This window comes from Melanerpes formicivorus, unplaced genomic scaffold (assembly GCF_026170545.1).
Source record: "Melanerpes formicivorus ecotype bairdi unplaced genomic scaffold, bMelFor1.0.p_v2 SCAF_7, whole genome shotgun sequence".
Lineage (NCBI taxonomy): Eukaryota > Metazoa > Chordata > Aves > Piciformes > Picidae > Melanerpes > Melanerpes formicivorus.
In genome coordinates, this window is record NW_027142359.1 from 8,736,384 (window position 1) to 8,756,244 (window position 19,861).

General features: G+C 37.0%; 1 protein-coding gene across 2 annotated transcripts in view; it reads right to left on the reverse strand.

Annotated features, from left to right (window-relative positions):
- DENND1B (DENN domain containing 1B) overlaps window positions 1-19,861 on the reverse strand; it is a 160,458-nt gene that overhangs the window by 32,618 nt on the left and 107,979 nt on the right. For both annotated transcript variants that reach the window (XM_068140902.1, XM_068140903.1), the window contains 2 exons: window positions 15,979-16,104; window positions 4,729-4,830 (listed from right to left, as the gene is read on the reverse strand). In XM_068140902.1, the coding sequence (XP_067997003.1) occupies window positions 4,729-4,830; window positions 15,979-16,104 (228 nt within the window). The remainder of the gene's footprint in view (window positions 1-4,728; window positions 4,831-15,978; window positions 16,105-19,861) is intronic.

Here is a 19,861-nt window from a genome sequence, read left to right on the forward strand (position 1 = left end):
CAAAAATTCCAGCAGCAAGAATAAGGCAAGCACAAAGATAATAATTAATTTCTCTTTCTTGTCTAAATTCTTTCCTTATTTTTTTCATTTTCATCCAAGTTGGCTTTTTTCCAAATAGGTTGGTTCATGGTCAGACCACTGGATTATTTCACAGTAAGAAAAAGAGATAACAGCATCTTTAGCTACTGCTGTGAGGAAGGGGGGAAAAAAAATAGAGAGAATAAAAAGAAAACCCACAACCTCACCACCCCCACCCACCAACTCTCATCTCCCATTCCCAGCCTTTGAACTGCAAGACATTATCTCTTTTGGGAAAGTTATGAATTCATTCCATACTATAAACTAATGCAAGATTTATGGACATACTCATCATTTGGTACATTCTATCAACAGAAGGCTGAGACACTTCTGCCTGAATTTTAGTTTTTAGAGGATCACTCCAACTGAGTATTTAATGTAAATACTGTCAGAGAGAACTGTTAGCAAAAAGATATTAGAGACATTATTTAGTGGAAATGATAAGTGTTAGTAGTGGTAGTAGTTACTACTTTTGAGTAATTTACTTTTAATGGTTGCACTTGAATTGCCATATGAAAAGAACAGCATGTGGAATTACTCATATACTTCATGGTTTCCTCCTTCCATTTTTCAAACTCATACTCTCTAGGCCTGCTATTCCAAGAAATGCATTCACTTTGAGATCCAGAGAGGCCTTGGTTGACTACTGCTTTCAATGAAAAACTAATTTCAGTGCTATTCCTGGATTTAAAACTGACTAAGGACAGAACTACCATAACCCTTAAGTAATTTTGAATTCTAAGACCAAAATATAAACTATATGCACTTAAAAAATAGCTTGCTGCACAGGTGATAAAGAGTTGGGCATGGGAAATAAGAGATGACGTTTGCAAGCTAAACTCAACAATTTACAGGAGTAAAAATTCACCCATTCTGAAACCCAAAAAGTTGGTAGAAATAAAGAAACCACCATAAATGTGATTTCCACAAAATAACAGCTCAATAGCTTGCCAGACAACTGTTCAACTCAAAGCCTGTAAATGGAATTTGAAATTACTAATAATTTTCAAAGACTCTTTAAGTTCTAATCCTGCATTCATTCTTCATCTTATTAGCACTTTCCACAATTTTAGGAATAAATCCCAATATATATTGCAGAACACATTACTTATATGACTAGATTATTAAATGGAATAGTCTAGCATTAGGCTTCAACATAGTTCTAGGAATGAATCAGTATTTTCCCCGGACACTCATCAGAATTACTTGACATGTAATTATTTGACTATTAATTGCTTATCTTTGCAGCTCAAAAGAAAGATTAGCTGTCATGCATGTAGATTAAAGAGGAGCCTTTCTAAGGCTCAAAAACTGCCAGCAAACCCCTAGCATGCATATATATACATATATATATCAGTACAGATAACATATGGAAAAAAAAGGTGAGGAAAGTATTAACCTAAGTATACAGTTTGAGAACTGACATTTAATCTGAAGAAAACTTGTCACAAAATATCTCATGGGGAAATAACAATATTTAATATATAAATAATAGTTATTTTCTAAGAAAAATATATTTCTATTATTATATATCCTAATAGTTTAAGAATAATGATAACCATGGTTTCTATAATTAAGCTTATTCAGGGAAGAAAACTAAAGCCAGCAAATTGAACTTTGCATGTCCCTATAGTTGGGATCCATGTGAGGGTATTTATTGTAAATTACTTCTATGAATTCCTGGAAAATGTACATTTTGCGTAAGTGATTTGGTGTACTCAGTTACATAGCAACAGTAACAGTCCTTTCAACATCAAAATCTGAAGTCAACAACCTGATGTAAAAGACATCTCCATAATTTATAAGTCTGAGAGAATGGTTTGAGGCTAAAAGATCTAGGCATGGTCCTCACCAAAAATATCTTGTCTCAATTTTCAGTAAACACTATGATGCTGAATAAGGCAATAAAAATAGAAGTGTTAATTAAAATGAGATACAGAAATGGACATTACAATGCCTGAGGAATAAAACTTGAGTCAAAGACCTAGATTCACCTCTGTTATTCTAACCAGCAGGTAAATCTGGAAGGTAAAGGGAATTCAGCTGAAGTGAAGAATCACAGTTGAAAACAAGAGGTGCTGGTTTGACAGCTTGCCCTTAACAATTTGATGAGGCTTACAAACAGATTTTTTTAGGGGGATAATGATAAATGAGCAAATGTAAAGATATAATGTATGAGTAATCAAAACACTCATTCTCACAGATTCTTTGACAACTAATTTTGCTAGATAAAAGAAATGCAATTTATTTATCCCACAGAAAAGCCTCCTGCATGTGCCCTGGAATACTAATTTAGATGAAATAAAAGCAGAGTACCCAAACAGTACACTTGAATTTTAGGTTAGATAAAGACTGGCTCAAAAAGGAGATCATAGATAATGGCTTGTAATGAAAAGTGTCGGTCTGGAAGTGTCACCAGCCATGGTATCTAAGGGTAGGTGTGGGGACTGATCCTACTTACAGGTTAATTCATGACTTTGATACAAAGTTCTGGCATGTGCTGATATATCTGGGAATATCATTAATAGAAAGCCTGTCAAAGTTCAATGCAAAGTAAAAAGCAGAAAATGTGGGAGATTAAAATAATCTAATTTGAAGAAACACAAAGAATTCATTTCGCAATTTATTCTGACAGCAATTTCCTGGTACCTTTGTAAAAGAAAATTCTACTAAATCCAACATTAAAAGCGTGGTTGAATTAAAGGAATTAACGTGTGGTAATGGAGGAGAGATGGGGAGAAGATTTTAAACCTACGAATAAATAAGGAGAGAGGAAGGATTTTATAAGATGGTACAGAACTTACTTGTCAGCTATGCCAAAAAGGATGAACTTAAAGCACCTATTTTCTGCTTGGTCCAGGTGTAAGGCTGCTTGTAAGAACTATTTTCTGCTTAATTTTTTTCTTTTCAGAACAGAATAAAATATAGTTTAGCCTTTTAGAACACAAATAACTTTGGAAACAGCTCATTTGCAGTGGGAAAAACTGGAGAAGATGCAGCTGGGCTGAGGATTAGCTGAAAAAGTAGGAGTAACCTTCACAGCAGAAACTACAGAAATGAAACAATACTACAATTATGACTACTAAGCTACACACATCCTTAAAATCTGTTATGATTTCCTAATCCTCTAAAATATATTATTCCCTTTAGCTGAAATAAGCTTTAAAAAGCTAGAAATAAACTGATTCTGATTAATTAAACCTGTATTAAAATGTAATAGGTAAGTACAGAGCAACACTGACAGACCCATTCATTTCAGTTGAGTTAAACGTTGTCCTTACAGCTGAAGATCTTGCTTTCATAGCAGTAGTGTGGCAACAATTTAGAAGCATTCCTTGTAGGCAGCTTTCTAAGAAAGTTTCATGCTAGTTTATCAGAATGAGATATACTGAATGTAAACATCACTACTCCATGACTTCTTTCCATTTTGATGATACATGCGGGATACAGAATCACAGAACTGTCAGGGTTGGAAGGGACCTCAAAGAAGTGGCAGGGGCAGAGAATCCTCCCTCTAGATCAGGTTCCTCAGAGCTCCATCCAGCCTGGCCTTAAAAACTTCAAAAAGTTTCAGATTTCTTCTTCATATTTTTATATTTTTATTTACATTCCTATGATTTTGTACTTTTATTGTATAAAACACATTGAAATTAAAGGAGCCTAACTCCATAATCCATATTTCCTTAGCTTTTATACAACTAGCAGAAGCATGTTTTCACAGGACTTGTACATACTATCATCCTTGCATAAATCTTTACTTTAGACAGTAGCCTCTGATTAACACCAAATGTTTTCTCAAAATCTACATATAATGAATTTCCCTTATCTCTTATGGTAGTATATCTTCAAAGAAGTCCACCAGATTATTTAAACATGAACTCCCACACCTCAATCATTCCAGGTATTTGCAGGAAAATATATAGTTTTATGAGTTTTCTGATTTCATCCAGATTTTCCTCGATTTTCCTAAGCTCTAGTAATGTTTCTTACCACCTTTTTGATGCAATGGGGTCGTGTGATGAAAACGGAGGAGGAAAAACAGAGTTACAGAATAAAATCAAAGAAAAAGAAATTTCTCAGACTGTAGCAGAACTATTACTGAGCCTGCAAGACATGCAAGGGGTGTATTTCAAAATCTACGTTAACAGATCAGCTGGAATACTCTTCAGGCCATGCCTATAGTTTGGGTTTGTTACATTCTATGTGTGCATACTTAAGAAGGCTTTGCAATAAAAACTGCAACTACAGCATGAATCCAGTTCTCAGATAAAACACCACTGAAGTCCAACAAGCACAATGCTGCTTAGGTGTTTTGGTTATGAGCTGAGAGCTGAAAATTAAGTTCAATCATCAGTCTGGGAGATCCATGGCTTTTTCTTTTTTAGATTAGTTGCTGACTGACTCTGAAGAGATGCTACACTTGCTCTGCAGCATGGGGTTATTTTTCTGTTGAGTTCCCCCACCCTCCCCACTCTTTCTAACTCTAAAGATTTTAAAATAGAACAAAACTGAGACGACTTTCTGTACATGAAGTACTTGTACTTAGTTTTTTCACAGAGCTCCATAGGTAAACAGAAAGGAAAATGTAATTAAATATGGCTATGTTTCAAAGGGAAAATCATTAAACATAGGTCATGTACCCTCCCATACCTGTTTAAACAGTTGAAGATTAACAGCAGTTTCCAGGAACTGCTTAGTAGTACTGGAACGATGCTTCACAAAACTATTCTCACAGAAAGTTATAGGCTCTCCCTAAAAAAATTAAACAGAAAAAGTTAGATGACAGCTATAATATATAAATATGCTGATTTATTTAAAATTCTCCATTTATTTCTTAACAGTCAATACATAAAAATATTCCCTTTCGAGCAGTCTTGATAAGCACACATCCCATTAAATAGATGCAGTCAACAACAACATGAAAAAAGCCTAAAATAAATCATAAAATATTTAAATCGTTCTAAAAATACATGTTGCAATTGAACCTTTGGTTTATGAAGTCTGAAAAATATGCATTGCAAGGAAAAAGCACAGCGCTTCACGTTTGGTTCCTGTTACCTTTATAGAACTCTTCATTAAAAATTTCACACAATCACAGAATGTTAGGGGTTGGAAGGGACCTTGAAAAATCACCCAGTCCACCTCCCCTGATAGGGCAGGATCACCTATACCAGATCACACAGGAACACATCCAGGCTGGTTTTGAACATCTCTAGAGGGTGAGGCTCCACAACCCCCCACCAAGCAGCTTGTTCCAGTGCTCCATCACCCTCACAATGAAAAAATTTTTCCTCGTGTTTACATGGAACTAAAGGAGCGGTTCAAATGTTGAGGAAAAGCAGATCCAGTGCTTCAAATAATTTCACAATTATTATTGTTCAAGAGTACTCTGATTTTCTGGCATGCTAAAGCAGCAACACTAGCAAACCAAAATTCTAACCCAGTTCAAAACCATGGGTTTTATATTTATTGCACCAAAACATAAGTATAATGGAAATATATGCAAGGAAATTATGGAAATTGACATATTTTTTATTTTTACAAAAAACAAAACTATAATTTATATATTAAAAAAAAAAATAGTTGTGCAGAAAGGCTGAACAGAGAAAATTAATGTTGAATACCACAAAATATATTTCCTCCACATGAGAAAAGCGCATAGTCCGTTGTCACCAAATACCTTGCCCCAAAACACTTTGATGAAGAAAGAAGTGTTCATTGAAAATGAAGTGCTCACTGAAAAAAATTATTACTGAAAACAGCACTCAGAGAGAAAAGATGCTAGTAAGATTATCTGGAAATAATCAAAACGATTCCTATGTTATTCCCTAACTTCACTTAAATTTCCTACCTTACTCTCTCCAATTGTAATATTCTTGTCAAAACTTTGGAATGAATATTTGAAGCTGTTTGAAGCTGGATAAATAATAAGTACATTGCAAAGTTTGTGCTGTGATCAAGGTACATGAGCTGATTTTGTCATAAATCCAAAAGGCCTCTTGCACAAATTTACAAACCAAAATAGGTAGAAACAATTAGCAAAGGTCTCAAAGATGGAAAATATGGAATCCAACAAAATGCCATACCTCAATTTATCGTAGAATATTTCACTATACAAAAGCTACGTACACAGTGCGGGCCCACAACAGAATAAAAGACACCTCAGCCGCTCAAAAGAAAAACGATCAAAGACAGCTGCTATACTGATCTTTGCAATAGCTCCAACTGTTAGCCACTTTAAAGACAAATTTATTCATGCCCATGATCACCACAGCCTTCTGCTTCTAACCCTGTTTCACTTCAGCCACACAGGCTACTTCACACATTTTCCTATCACTCTGGCTGACAGGGCAGTTATGTATTTCCAGAACAGTATCACAGAATCACAGAAACATTCAGGTTGGAAAAGACCCTCAGGATCACCAAGTCCAAGCAAGAACACTACTCTACAAGGGCCACCCCTAAACCATATCCTCAAGCACCACATCCAAACCACCTTTAAACACATCTAGGGATGGTGACTCAACCACCTCCCTGGGCAGCACATTCCAAAGCCTGACCACTCTTGTTGGGAAAAAAATGTTTCTAATGTCCAGACTAAACCTACCCAGTCATGGCTTGTAGCCAATCCCTGTTGTTCTATCACTAATTACCTGTGAGAAGAGACCAGCACCAGCCTCTCTACAGCATCCTTTCAGGTAGCTGTAGAGAGCACTGAGGTCTCCCATTCAGAACATCACAGTGTTTGTTTGCATATGACACAGGTGAGTTTGGTGGAGTATTTTCAACTGCTTTTAGTCCTTGCACTTTGTTTTCAAATGGTTCCAGCATGATCCAAGAAAACATTGCAGTAAAAACATTCTGATCTTATTTTTAAATCCTGTTCTTATACCATCAAAAGCTCTCCTCTTTTTTTTTAATTCTTTCTTTTAAGAGGTCAGATCCTACTCCACAAAGCACCATGTTTAGCTTTATGGAACCTCTGATTTTAGAAAAGAAACCTCACTGAAGGAGCTAGAAGCCATAAATTTACCTAGCATAACTCTTCCCTTTTCATGGGGTAGCTGAAATGCTGTGATATGCAATCCCATCTCAGTATCATATGCAGTACTGTATAGATCAAGTCTCTAGGAGAAGCATCCAAGTTACTACAGCCACTACTTATGCTGAGATAACTGGTGAACACTGCACACATGCAGGACATGCTGGAACTGCCAAATAGCTTCAAATATTCCTGACCCACTTTGCGTTAGCTGTTCTTGAGCTCCTAAAGACGTTTTGTCTTAGGAAGATGACCCCAAGCTACTTAGCAAATTCAAAGTGCATCAGAACAAATGGAACAGTCTCCAGTGAGACATGGTGGTACAAGACATAGTGCTCCTGAGGGCAGACTCTCTTCTCAGTTCTGTTGTTCTTCCAAAAAATTTCCAGGCAGCAAATTATAACAACTCCTTATTTATATATATTTGTGGTTCTTTTTACTACAGAAAACAATATTTCTGGAAATACAGAGGCTTTGTGAGGATGCAGAACTGACTAGATGACAGCTCATGACATACTATCATAGAATCAATAAGGTTGGAAAAGACCTCAGAGATCATCAAGTCCAACCTGTCACCCAACATCTCAACTAACTAAACCATGGCTTCAAGTGCAACATCCAATTATTTTTTGAACACCTCTAGGGACGGTGACTCCACCACCTCCCTGGGCAGCCCATTCCAATGGCAAATCACTCTTTCTGTGACGAACTTTCTCCTCACCTCCAGCCGAAACTTCCCCTCGTGCAGCTTGAGATTGTGTCCTCTTGTTCTGTTGGTGGTTGCCTGGGAGAAGAGACCAACCGCCACCTGCCTAAACAACCCCAGCTCCCTCAGCCTCTCCGCATAGGGCTTGTGCTCAAGGCCTCTCACCAGCCTTGTTGCCCTTCTCTTGGACACATTCAAGTGTCTCAATATCCTTCTTAAATTGAGGGGCCCAGAACTGGACACAGTACTCAAGGTGTGGCCTAGCCAGTGCTGAGTACAGGGACACAGGAACTTCCCTGCTCCTGCTGGCCACACTATTTCTGATGCAGGCCAGGATGCCATTTGCCTTCTTGGCCACTTGGGCACATTGCTGGCCCATGTTCAGCCAGCTGTCAACCACTACTCCCAGGTCTCTTTCTGCCTGGCTGCTCTCCAGCCACTCTGACCCCAGCCTGTAGTGCTGCATGGGGTTGTTGTGGCCAAAGTGCAGCACCCAGCACTTGGACTTGTTAAATACCATCATGTTGGACTCTGCTCATCTGTCCAGCCTTTCAAGGTCCCTCTGCAGAGCTCTCCTACCCTCTAACAGATCAACACCCATTCTCAACTTGGTGTCACCTGCATCCTTACTAATGGTGGACTCAATCCCCTCATCTAGATCATCAATAAATATATTGAAGAGGATTGGGCCCAGCACTGATCCCTGGGGGACACCACTAGTGACTGGCTGCCAGCTGGATGTGGCACCATTCACCACCACTCTCTGGGCACAGCCCCCCAGCCAGTTCCTCACCCAGCGCAGAGTGCTGCTGTCCAAGCCACGAGCTGACAGCTTGGCCAGGAGTTTTCTGTGGGGGACGGCGTCAAAGGCCTTGCTGAAGTCCAGATAGACTATGAAATACTACATTTAGGACCAAAGAGAGAAAATGTTATTTTCAAAATATACTATTTAGAAAAATAACAACTAAGCTATGCCTCCACTGTCTCAATTATCTTGGAAATGATGAAAGAGAAAAAAGAGAGGTTATCCCCCAGCAGAAGAGAAAGTAGGCATGCTTGCTTTCCCTTTCACATCAGCATGGGAAGAGAGAGCAGTTACATAGTTTCACCTGATGGCACTTCTCCCACCCCAGCTGTCTACCAGAAGGCCAGGAAATGGTAGTTCAACACACACTTTTAGTGCATGGCTGTAATATTTTCCCAAATACTTCCCTTACTTGGTAAGCACTCATGCATCTTTTACCTTATCAGTATAGTTCACAGACAGAAAAACCAAAGATACTCCTTAGCTGAAAATGTGTTTAGATCTGCAAGAATTTCATGCCCAAACATCAGTGATGTTGTTAGAAACTACTGACAGCAAGGTTGCTTTAAAAAATTCAGTATTTTTAAATTTCCTACCTGTTCAGCACATGGAAATGAGAAAATTTGTTGAAATCTGTAGAAATTCCACACTGAAGTTTTCTCAGGATATCTGCTCTAATCTTACTGAAATTGCATTAAATGATACAATTATCAGTTCAGTGCCATGTTCAAAGTTGTTTTCCCAACAAAACTTCAACAAATCTTCAAGACTGTTATTGTAAAATTAAAGCCTTCCATAGTGTTACTTTGAAAAACCTAATTATTGAATCAATATGAATAAAACTAGCTTCAGCAGTTTTTGTACATAAAGCTTACAACATGCTCATTTCTGCAAGTACAAGCAGGGATCCTTTAAAAAATGAGTTTTGGAGGAATGCTCCACTGATGTTTAACTACTAGACCATCAAATGGCCCCTGTCGTATTGATCTACAATGTACTTTCAAAACAAGTTCGATCAAAACCCAGTGGGGACTCTATACTGAAAAGTAGACAGCTAATACTCAGACCAAACAATCTATGCCCAAACAAGCTATCTGTCCTTTTAACAACAGTTGCTATAGAATTTTCTTCCCCTTTCATAGCTTGCCACACACAGCAGGAATTTCTTACGCTAAGCTACATGCACATTTTAAGCAAGCTGTTTATACAGACCTCAGTGGAATGTGAAAGCACTGAGCGCAAGCAGGGCGATCATTTGAAAAGGAAAAATAACTCACATTAGAAAGTATGTTTGTGTTTGCTAAATCTAGTGATATTTATCTTGAACAAGAAGTACAAGTATTCTAACTCCTTATTTCAGAAAACATTCATGTCACTTTAGCGTGAGATGACTCCTATCAACAATCTGTACTACTCCTATAATTAATAGCATTTAACATGCTAGCTATCTCTTATTACATAAAGACTACAAAGTAGGTGAGCATGGACATAGCTTCTTTGGATTTGTACAATTTATTTTTTTAAACCCAAAATTTTATGCACTATTTTGGTTTGGATGTTTAAATTTCTCTGTTTAAAATCAAAAGGATTACAAAGCTGAAATTCCATCTGCGGCCACACCATTGAGAGACAAAGGCCAAGTGAGTATGACCTTTGATTTTACTTAGGAAATGAGTAGAAATCTACTTTGAAATTTAAAATGACAAAAAAAAATCTGCAAAATTTGCAAATTTCCTGCAATCTACCAAAACCTGAATAATTAAAGATTCACAATTAAACCTTATAATAACTCCTTTCAATGCAATATCTACATTCTATTAGGGAATACTATGGTCCTTCAGACAAATTAAACAATATGGTTTTAAATGTGAAATAACAGTTTTATGGCAGTCACAATAAATTGTTGTAGCAGGGTGGTTCAGGATTTAAACACAAACTGTGCTTTGGCATTTCATTACTCTTTGGTTCTGTACTCTGCTGTAGTTTTATGTCTAATTCTTGGGGGAGAGATAAACTCAATGCCCATTTCAAGAGATCACAGAATCACAGAATTATGAGGGTTGGAAGGGACCTCAAGGACCTCAGGAACACTTTCCCCCTAGATCAGGTTGCCCAGAGCCACAACCAGCCTGGCCCTGAAGACTTCTGGGAATGGGGCTTCCACCACCTCCTTGGAAGACACCTGTCTTCAAAAGGCTTCATATTGAAACTCGATTATAAGCAATCATTACTTATGCATTCTCAACTAACAGAGGTACATTCTAAATCTTAAAGTATCCTTTTTTTCCCCCAACATACTATTTAATTGTATTATTTTGATGTGTTGTGTATTGAATACAATAACTGCATCTGTTGGAAAGTCGATGTCACTACTTAAACTAGCGTCAATATTGGCCCAAAGTGCTCCACTCAGCATTCAGTTAACGCTGGGTCTGACAGAGTGTGCTACCTTCAAGATAGAAGTTATCTCAGCACCCTGGCGTGCTTCTGAAACCATCAACTTCCTCTGCTGAGCATTCCAGAGCAAGTCATTAGCCTTTCCTCTTAATTTCTTAATTTCTGATGAGTGATGTTACATCACAACTTGAAACAACCCTGAGTTTATCTTTTTAACATCAAGAGATTCGAGGAAATTTTCCCCCATAGAGGTGACTTTTTTTTCCAACTAATTCTTTAAGAAAACACCAGGTTTTTAAAGGTAGAAAATAAACTACTGGTGCTTACATTCCAAATCTTTTAATAGATGTGAGAGGATTTATCTGAAATACATTTAAAATGTATTTTTCTGGCCATGCTAAATTATCTTTAAAAGAAAAAAATAATAAATCACACCTGTATTTCCTCTTGATGTCTGCGGCTCAGAAGCAAACAACTTTTCTGCTTTGCTGATTTTCCTGATGATGTCAACATTAATCTCTGTCATGGTGAACATTTTATACTCTCTATTTTCTCACTTGTTCCTCATTCTCTTATCTGCCTCTTTCTCTCTAGACACAGATTTGGAACATTGTTTAAGAGTGTTTTATGTCATATACTGTTTTGTTAACTGACCATCCTGTATATGATGAATTTTAAAAAAGTTCTAAGTCTTTGCTTTCACCTGCAAGGTCTGCACAAGTGCACATGTAAGACCTGTTTCCCATCACAGACTCTTGTGCTTCTTGTGTAGTACAAGGAAGAATGCCACAAAATTACCCATGGAGATTGTGTAAAGTAAATCATCTATAAAACCCTACAATGTTGCACATAATTGGTTGTGTCAGTCAATGGATATGCAAAATGACACAAACTGCTGAGGTGGGTTGAATTTACCACCCCCACCGCCCCAGCTAATTTGGAGAAAATACCCCCAAAATGAAATTGCCAGACTAGCTCAATGAAAGCAAATGAAGCTATATTTACAAGCAAAACTACAATTGGAATCTTCGTCTCTAACTCCCCCTACACACCTAATTCTGAAATATGGGACATGCAATATTATCCCATAAACAGGATAATTCCCAGATGCTGGACAACTTAGAGAAAACAGGACTAACAAAAGATTCAAGGTTAAGTTGTAACCACTCAGAATAAACATAATTTGTATCTGTCCATGCATTTACATGATGTAAGGAGCACTTCTCTCACAACATGGTGATCACTGTAATGCCTCAGCAGGGTTGGACTCTTGTGATCAAAGCTGTCATCACTGATGTGGCAGACCATGCCACACTGCCAGATCACACTGCCTGAGTGTGAAGGTGAGCACCAAGCACTTGCCTTTCTATATTCCAGGCCTCCTTGTAGCAAGACACTTCAATTATCCTTATTACCACTGCTGGAGACTTCCCCAAAGGTCCATGCACACTCCCCTGTCAGAGCATCTCACCCAATATCTCAAAACAGTCTGCAGTCCTCTAGGTGAATGAGACCATATACAAAAACAATATAATTTGTCATTCCACTCATGACATTTTGTTCTGGATTGGTTTTCAGCCATTTATCACAGTAAAGTGAAGACATTTTTTTCAATCATCCCCATCTACTGTGCATGATCTGGATTCCTTCTGGAATAACCTAAAGCAGAAAATGAACCCCAGCTAGTTATAGGTATTAAGTATTTCACACCAGACAAAAATAACAACCACTCTAAAGCTAGAAATGCAGACCATGTGGATGTCAGCTCCTGCCTGACAACTGCACTGTTTGCTCTACAGGTTCACAGGTAATATTTGCTAATGTATAGATGTAGAATATTACAAAAATACTCTTGGCTGTATTTGACTCCTTTTTTCAAATTCAGTATCTTGATTAAATCAGAAAAAAACAACTATTTCTACTTTTCTTGAAAACCTTCACTGGATTAAGTTTTTCATTATCCTGTATTACTCACAAGAAAGTACAATCACCTTTATCTATTACATGTCAGATTTTCTGTCTGTATTAGAGTAGTCAAATTTTCCATATGGTCTTTTGGAGTTCCCTGAACTCCTTTGAAGACCCCCTGAAGCTTCCACGTTTTTCCTTTCACCAATCACTTTATTTCAATAATTGCTAGATGTTTGCTCCAGACATATTGCTACACTGAGGAGAATCTGTCCTGTGCTGAAAACAAACCGTTGCACAGAATGAGTGCTGAAAGTGTCGGATGAGTACAGACACTATTAAAGCTGTTCTTTACTCAAAGTGAATATTAATGACAGTTGTTTCATGTTTCAAGTTAAAAATCATACAGAACACACTGTTGTGAGGGAAACGGTTTCCTTAAACATATTTTTCAACTTACAAGCAATTGATAACTATCCAAATACATGATTTTACTTTTCATCAGGATGTTTGCAAAACAAAACATGGTACCCCAAAACCTCTCAGCTCTTGCTTGTGAAAATGATAAGCTTACTTATAGCAAAAATATTCAAAATCTTTGTAAAAAATACATTAATTTAAGTACAGTCTATATTAATTCTCTACATGAGTATTACTTGAGCTCCTGAAAGAATGTAAACTACCTCCACTGCTGTGGTTTAGGTTTCATTATTTGATCTAGCACCACCAAGTCCAAAACAAAGGATAGTATTTTCTTTCCAAAAACAATTCACAAATTTTGAGCTGAACAACTACGGAACAACTTGGATGTGGCACTTAGTGCCATGGTTTAGTAGTCATGAGGTCTTGGGTGAAAGGTTGGACTTGATGATCTTTAAGGTCTTTTCCAACCTCATTGATTCTATGATTCTATAACTCATTTCTACTGAACCAGGACAGTTTCTGATAGATTTTTCTATCATAAAAATGTAGTAAAATACTAAATTAGTTAAAACTATGTGAACACAGCTCAAAATAACAGTTACACTCTTCTTTTTTTTTTTTTTAATTATTATTAAACATGCTTTGTCTTTGGACAAGTTGACACCAATCCAAGATATGCTGCTATCTGCCAGCAGACTTCTGTTGAAATATTCTGAAACAACATATCTTAAAAATAAAAAAATCAGTCCACAATGGTTTCATAAGTATAATCTTATGCACTTATATGCAATCAGTGGGGCCAAAAAAAAAAAAAAAAAATAATCAAAAAACCCCACCACAAAAAAAAAAAACCCAACCACAAACAAAAATGGCACAAGAAAATAATGCAGAAAGAAAAACTGCAGAGGTCACTTTGAGAAATGCTTGCCAGTTGAAATGAGGAATGGTGCACTGCTTCCAGTGCAGCACAAATGTACACAGATATGCCAACAGATTAACTGAAATAACATGCAAATCAGTTAAAATGAAAGCTTATTTCAACAGAGATGCTAACCAGAATGCTAAAGAATTTGTACATTCAGTTCAACAAACTCACCAAAACACAGGTATGACTGTAGCCTATTTTTGGTCAGAATAGAGGTTCAGGACATCAACCAGACTGACATCATTCTGTTTGTATACATCAAATGTAGGGTAAGACATTTTCTGACTTAGCAGCTCTTACTCTAAGCTGCCATGAGCTGGCATGGACTATCCCCACCTTTAAATGAAGGCACAAATCAGACAACTCCTCCTGAAGCAGTATCAGGTCATGCCACTATGGAATAAACAGCAATTACCTATTTTACCTAATTATTTGCCTTACTGACACTAGTACTGTGTTGAACTCTAGTGATTTCGAAAATAGCTACAATCATTTCAACATAGTAGGCAAACTGGTTTTGTGTATCATAGGGATATTATGACTGCTAACCACAAACACTTGAATTAAACCCTTAAACATTAGTTTATTTCTTCATATATTATTTTTCATATCAATAAACAATGGTCATCAGTGGCATAGAGAGCTAGTGTGCAAAATGCTCACAGCCCAAAAAGAATACCTGTAAGTGAACCACTTGAGCGGAAGTCAGGCTGTGCCATACCTCCAGGAAAGGAGGAGCTGTGCCTCCAGGAAACAGCCTCATCTGGAATTAATAACTATCCTATTCATTTTCATCAAGCAATACCACATAGTTCCTTACCCAAGAACAGAATGCACCAACCTCCTCACCCCCAAACATCTACCCACACACCAGCAGCTTTACAAATTTGATGCCTCAAGTCAGAATGATTTCCTTTTATCAAGATCAGTATTTATCTGAATTTATCAGACTGTCAAAAATTATACCCTCAGAATCTGATTCAGTTGGTATTAGCTCAATCCATTTTATCAGACGGAATGACTAACAATAGATTGAACATATCACCGGAAAATAGTTTGAACAGACTTCACCAATCTCTAAGTTGGTTCTGATCAATTATTTTATCTCTAATAGGATCAATATGCACCACCCTCATAAACAAGAAAGGACAAAAGCCTCTAACACATTAATCTACTGAGTACCAACAGAACGTTCTGATGGGATGAAATGGTTTTTTAGCTCTGCTAACATCTCAGTGGTATCAAGATAAGTGTGCAGTAGAAGAGATACAGAGTGGTGTCTGGCTTCTGCTAGAAAATAAAAAGCTTCTGGCTCCAACCACAGCAAAGTCTCTAGATTACAGTGAAAAATGCAGGAAGCTGAAAGGCATAGCCTCTTCAGTTCTTCACATTAAATCAGGGGAGTTGAGTGTCTGCATTTTCATTAATACAATCTGGTTTTATACTAAATACTTTATGAAAGTGAAACAAATAAGCAACTAGCTAACTTTGGATGGGTATTTATTTTTTGGTACAAGTCACTGTCAGGAGGTGGTCTTCTAAACTCTCAATGTATTCTTAGCATAGGAGTGAGATTTGAAGCATTTTCTTTAAAATGTTTCAGGCTGGGATAAAACATTTAATATTTCCCTTGCAAAGAATGAGACCCTACTCTTACAAATCAAGGGAAAAAAGAAGTAAAGAATAAGCCTTACTGGTTTGTATCTCAGTGCATCTCTGTAGGATCCAAACAGTGCTGCCTGTGCCCGAAGAAAGGCCTTGGCCACTCCATCACCCGTAGCTGTAGACTGCTTTTTCAGTTTATTTTTCAAGGCTGAGACCTGCACGGCAGAGTGGAACAGTTAAATTAACACCTCAGAAATTGGTACAGCATGGTACGAACCCAATCAGCAGGCAAACCATGGTGTCTACAGGTCAGCCAAAAATTCATCCTCCTCCTTGATAGCTTATCTTTTTAACTGCAAAGAGCACCTGCTGGTCTGTTAATTGAAATGAAACCAGGGGATGATGGTGGACTGCTAATGCAAATTGGTTTATGCTCTCTTTTTTCCCAAGGCCTCTTGACATAAATAAGCTTAATTATTTTACAGCAGAATGCATGTGAGCTACTTTTCTGCAGATTTTTTCCCCCTTATTCATAACATGTACCTATTTGTTTTGAACAATAACATTTGGATATACTTTATTTATACTGTGAAGGCTTAATTTTAAAGACTGTTAATGGCTAGCTCCTACTCAGTTTCAGGCATTTTTTTTTTTTTAAGTCAAATTACTATCTTACATCGTTTCTCATGCACCATGGGAGTAGCACCTACCACCTATTCTCAAATTATTGAGAAAAGTTTGTCTAAATTAAATGCTACATTGCTTTGCAATTGTCCTGGAAGATAAAACGTGTTAAAGGCAAAAAAATCCCACAACATTTAGTAGGCACCTGTAGCTAGGAAAAACATATGATAAAAAAAAATTTTAGTGCTTTCAAGAAGGTCTGTCATTTTTTTGTCAAATGGCAATCACTGATTATTACATAGAATAATAAAAACAGACATTTTAATTTAGACAGCCCTTACTGGAGATACTTTGGAGAAAAAAAAAAAATAAATCATTTAACTCTGGAATTATTAGAGCATTCTTTAAAGATGGGGAATTATACCCAGTTGTAGTCCACACTCTATTAATAAATTTTCATCATGAGAGAAATCTGGAGAAGTCAACTCCAATTACATTGAATAGATGTTTCTACGTCACTCTGTATTGCAACATAACCAATAACACAATACTTAAGTTGCTAAATACTACACAGAGTAACATTCAGAGTTATTCTTTCAATGGAACATCATAAACAAAGTCACCAAAACAGCTTTCATTCTTTTAGAAATACAGGCAAGAAGGAGTATCTTTTTGTTTCTTTATGCAAGCAGTCCTGACTGCTCTTGTAGATGATGATTGTAATTGAAGTGTCAACCTAATTAACAACTAAACTTTGAATAATGCTAATGAGAACTGAACAAGGCATCAGAGAAAAGACCAGCTCTACAGGTGATAAACCTTCACAGTAGTGACATTTTCTAGTGTAAAGTCACAGTTACTGTGATCTGATCAAAGAGAGAGACCCCCATTGGGTCCAATTATAACTATAGTTTTGAAAAAAAAAAATTATTGAGTTATGATGTTCATAATCTATGCAGAAAGGCCTTTACAGTATAGGTCTTTTCCCCATAGCTGTGATCTTTTCAATTTATATCCAAACTCATAGATCTAGATAAAAGTTTAGAGCCTGATTCGTTTAGCCCATGGAAAGCATACACCAAGGTTCATTTATGTTCTTCCCTTGCACCTCAAAAGAAAAAAAAAAAAGATACAAGTCTGAGTACAAAAACCAGTTAAGCAGTTTAAGGCTGAAGAAACAAATCCAGGTCTTCACTTTGGGATTTTTTGGGGTTTTGTGTTGCGGACCTTTTTTGTTCTGTACTGTAAGATTATTAGTGGTTATTAAAATTAAGGTTTGTTTAATTCTGTTAGAAATAAATGTATATAACCTTTGTATAAGGGAAATCTGCCCATCAACATTAGCTCAGCTGCACTAAAACAAAGGCAGCAACATGAGTTCAAAAAAAGAACTGTCACCCTTAAAATGTCTTTGCTGTCATGATGGACAAAGCAGCTTCTAAATAAAAGGGAGGGGAAAGGGAGAAAATTTTCTTCATTCTTTTAAACTTACATTTTTCAAAATTATACCTCGTGAATTTGGGGAAATTATGGCAGAAAGTAAAACAGGTTAAAAGAGGAAAGACCAGAGGAATCACAGGAAAAAGTAGCATAGCATAACATAAATGGATAAACAAAATGCTTTAGGCAAAAACATGTTAGAAAACAATAGAAAGCAACATATCTCTCACTTTGCTGCAGTATTGGTACATTATTAGTTAGATGGGCTGGGTGTTCATAGGCAGGTTCTTCACTACAGAACTGCATTAAGTCAGATGCACATTCCTGTTCTGCCATTCAGGAGGGAGCCTGAGCCTAAGAAAGGCCATACTGAAGCTGAAAAAAAAAAATGCCTCCAACTTCTCCTCTTAGGATGCAATGCTGAAAGGCAGGAAGAGTTTTAATAGATCATTCTACAGAATTACTAGGAGCTCAGTGCTCTTAAGAAAAAGCCTGCAGAGATAATGTGGGCCACAACCCTGATTTCCCAATCATCACAACTGGAACCCTGGCTCAAGCACACCTTAAGCACCCCTGAGGCCTTCAAGCTGGGGTCAGCAAACATGCACACACTGGCACAATGCTTTCTTGGGGCTTCTCCTGCCACTGAGTGATGGCAATCACAACTGAGCATTTGGGTAGGTTGCTGGCAAATTCTCCCAGTTGCACAGTTTAATCAAAGACAGAGTGATAAAGTAGATATTACAGTCAATACAGTAGGTACAGATAAGAGATTGGGTGCTTTGAACTACTTAGAAAACAGTACCCAGCAGGATTGTGATTGCTTGGATCCATGAACCTAAAACCAAGGAACTGAGAGACCCCTGGGTGACATCATTAATAGCTCTTAAAATTTCAAAGAAAATACACAGTTCTGGCTCCATGCCAAAAAAATACCAAGCAGCACCTTTATCAAAAATCTTTTCCTTATAAATGCTTTAATCTGTCTACCTATGATTACGAATGCCAAACCTTTTTTCTCCCATTCTCTGCACACCTTAAGCAGAAAGTGCCTTTTACAAAGTTTAAATATAAAGAACTGCAAACAAACAAACCACAGGGGTTAGAATGCTGTTAGAATGTATTTCCAGTAGACAGCAGTGATCTGTTTCAGAAACTGCACTATTAATTTACACTAGAAGCAAACTGTTTTTATCTTCTCCTAGCAACAGCTTCTCATAGGATGGTGACTTGGGTTAGACTGCTAAATGCTACCAATAAAGAGCTATCAGAGCTTCAGGAAGGTTTAAATCAACAGTTTTCCAGCTATTTAGAAAGTCATAAGATTGATAAGTAATTTTGCTTTCATATGTAATTAAAAGTATCCAAAATGTACATTGCTCATTAAAAGAAAGTGTCATTTTTAAAACAGTCACCTTCTACCCCTTCTGAGATTCCTGATATAAAACTATCTGATCAGAGATAAAACATGACCACTATCTTTTAAATACCCATGTGAGTAGAGGAACAGAACTGCACAGAATGTTACAATATAAATTAACAAAATCATGTAACTAGACATTGAATCTTTTACTTAAGCATCCATATACATTCAAGTGCATAAAGAAGGATTCAAAACATCAGCTGCCTGAGAAATGCATTCAGGTTTCCAGTGACTACCAGATCTTTGGTAAAAAGATACACAGGAATTTCTCTGGTATCAGTGACAGTTGCTAAGCTTTAAACTACTGGTTGGTGTTGCCCATCAGATCACATCACTATAAAAGTAAGCCCACTCTCAATAGCAAGAAAGTGAGAGAAGATGGCAGAGAACAGAAACAAATACCAAAAACCTTACAACAAAACTGAATCTGATACAGTTAAAATCAACATTATTAATGAAAGGGCTTCGTATTTCATTTTAGCTAC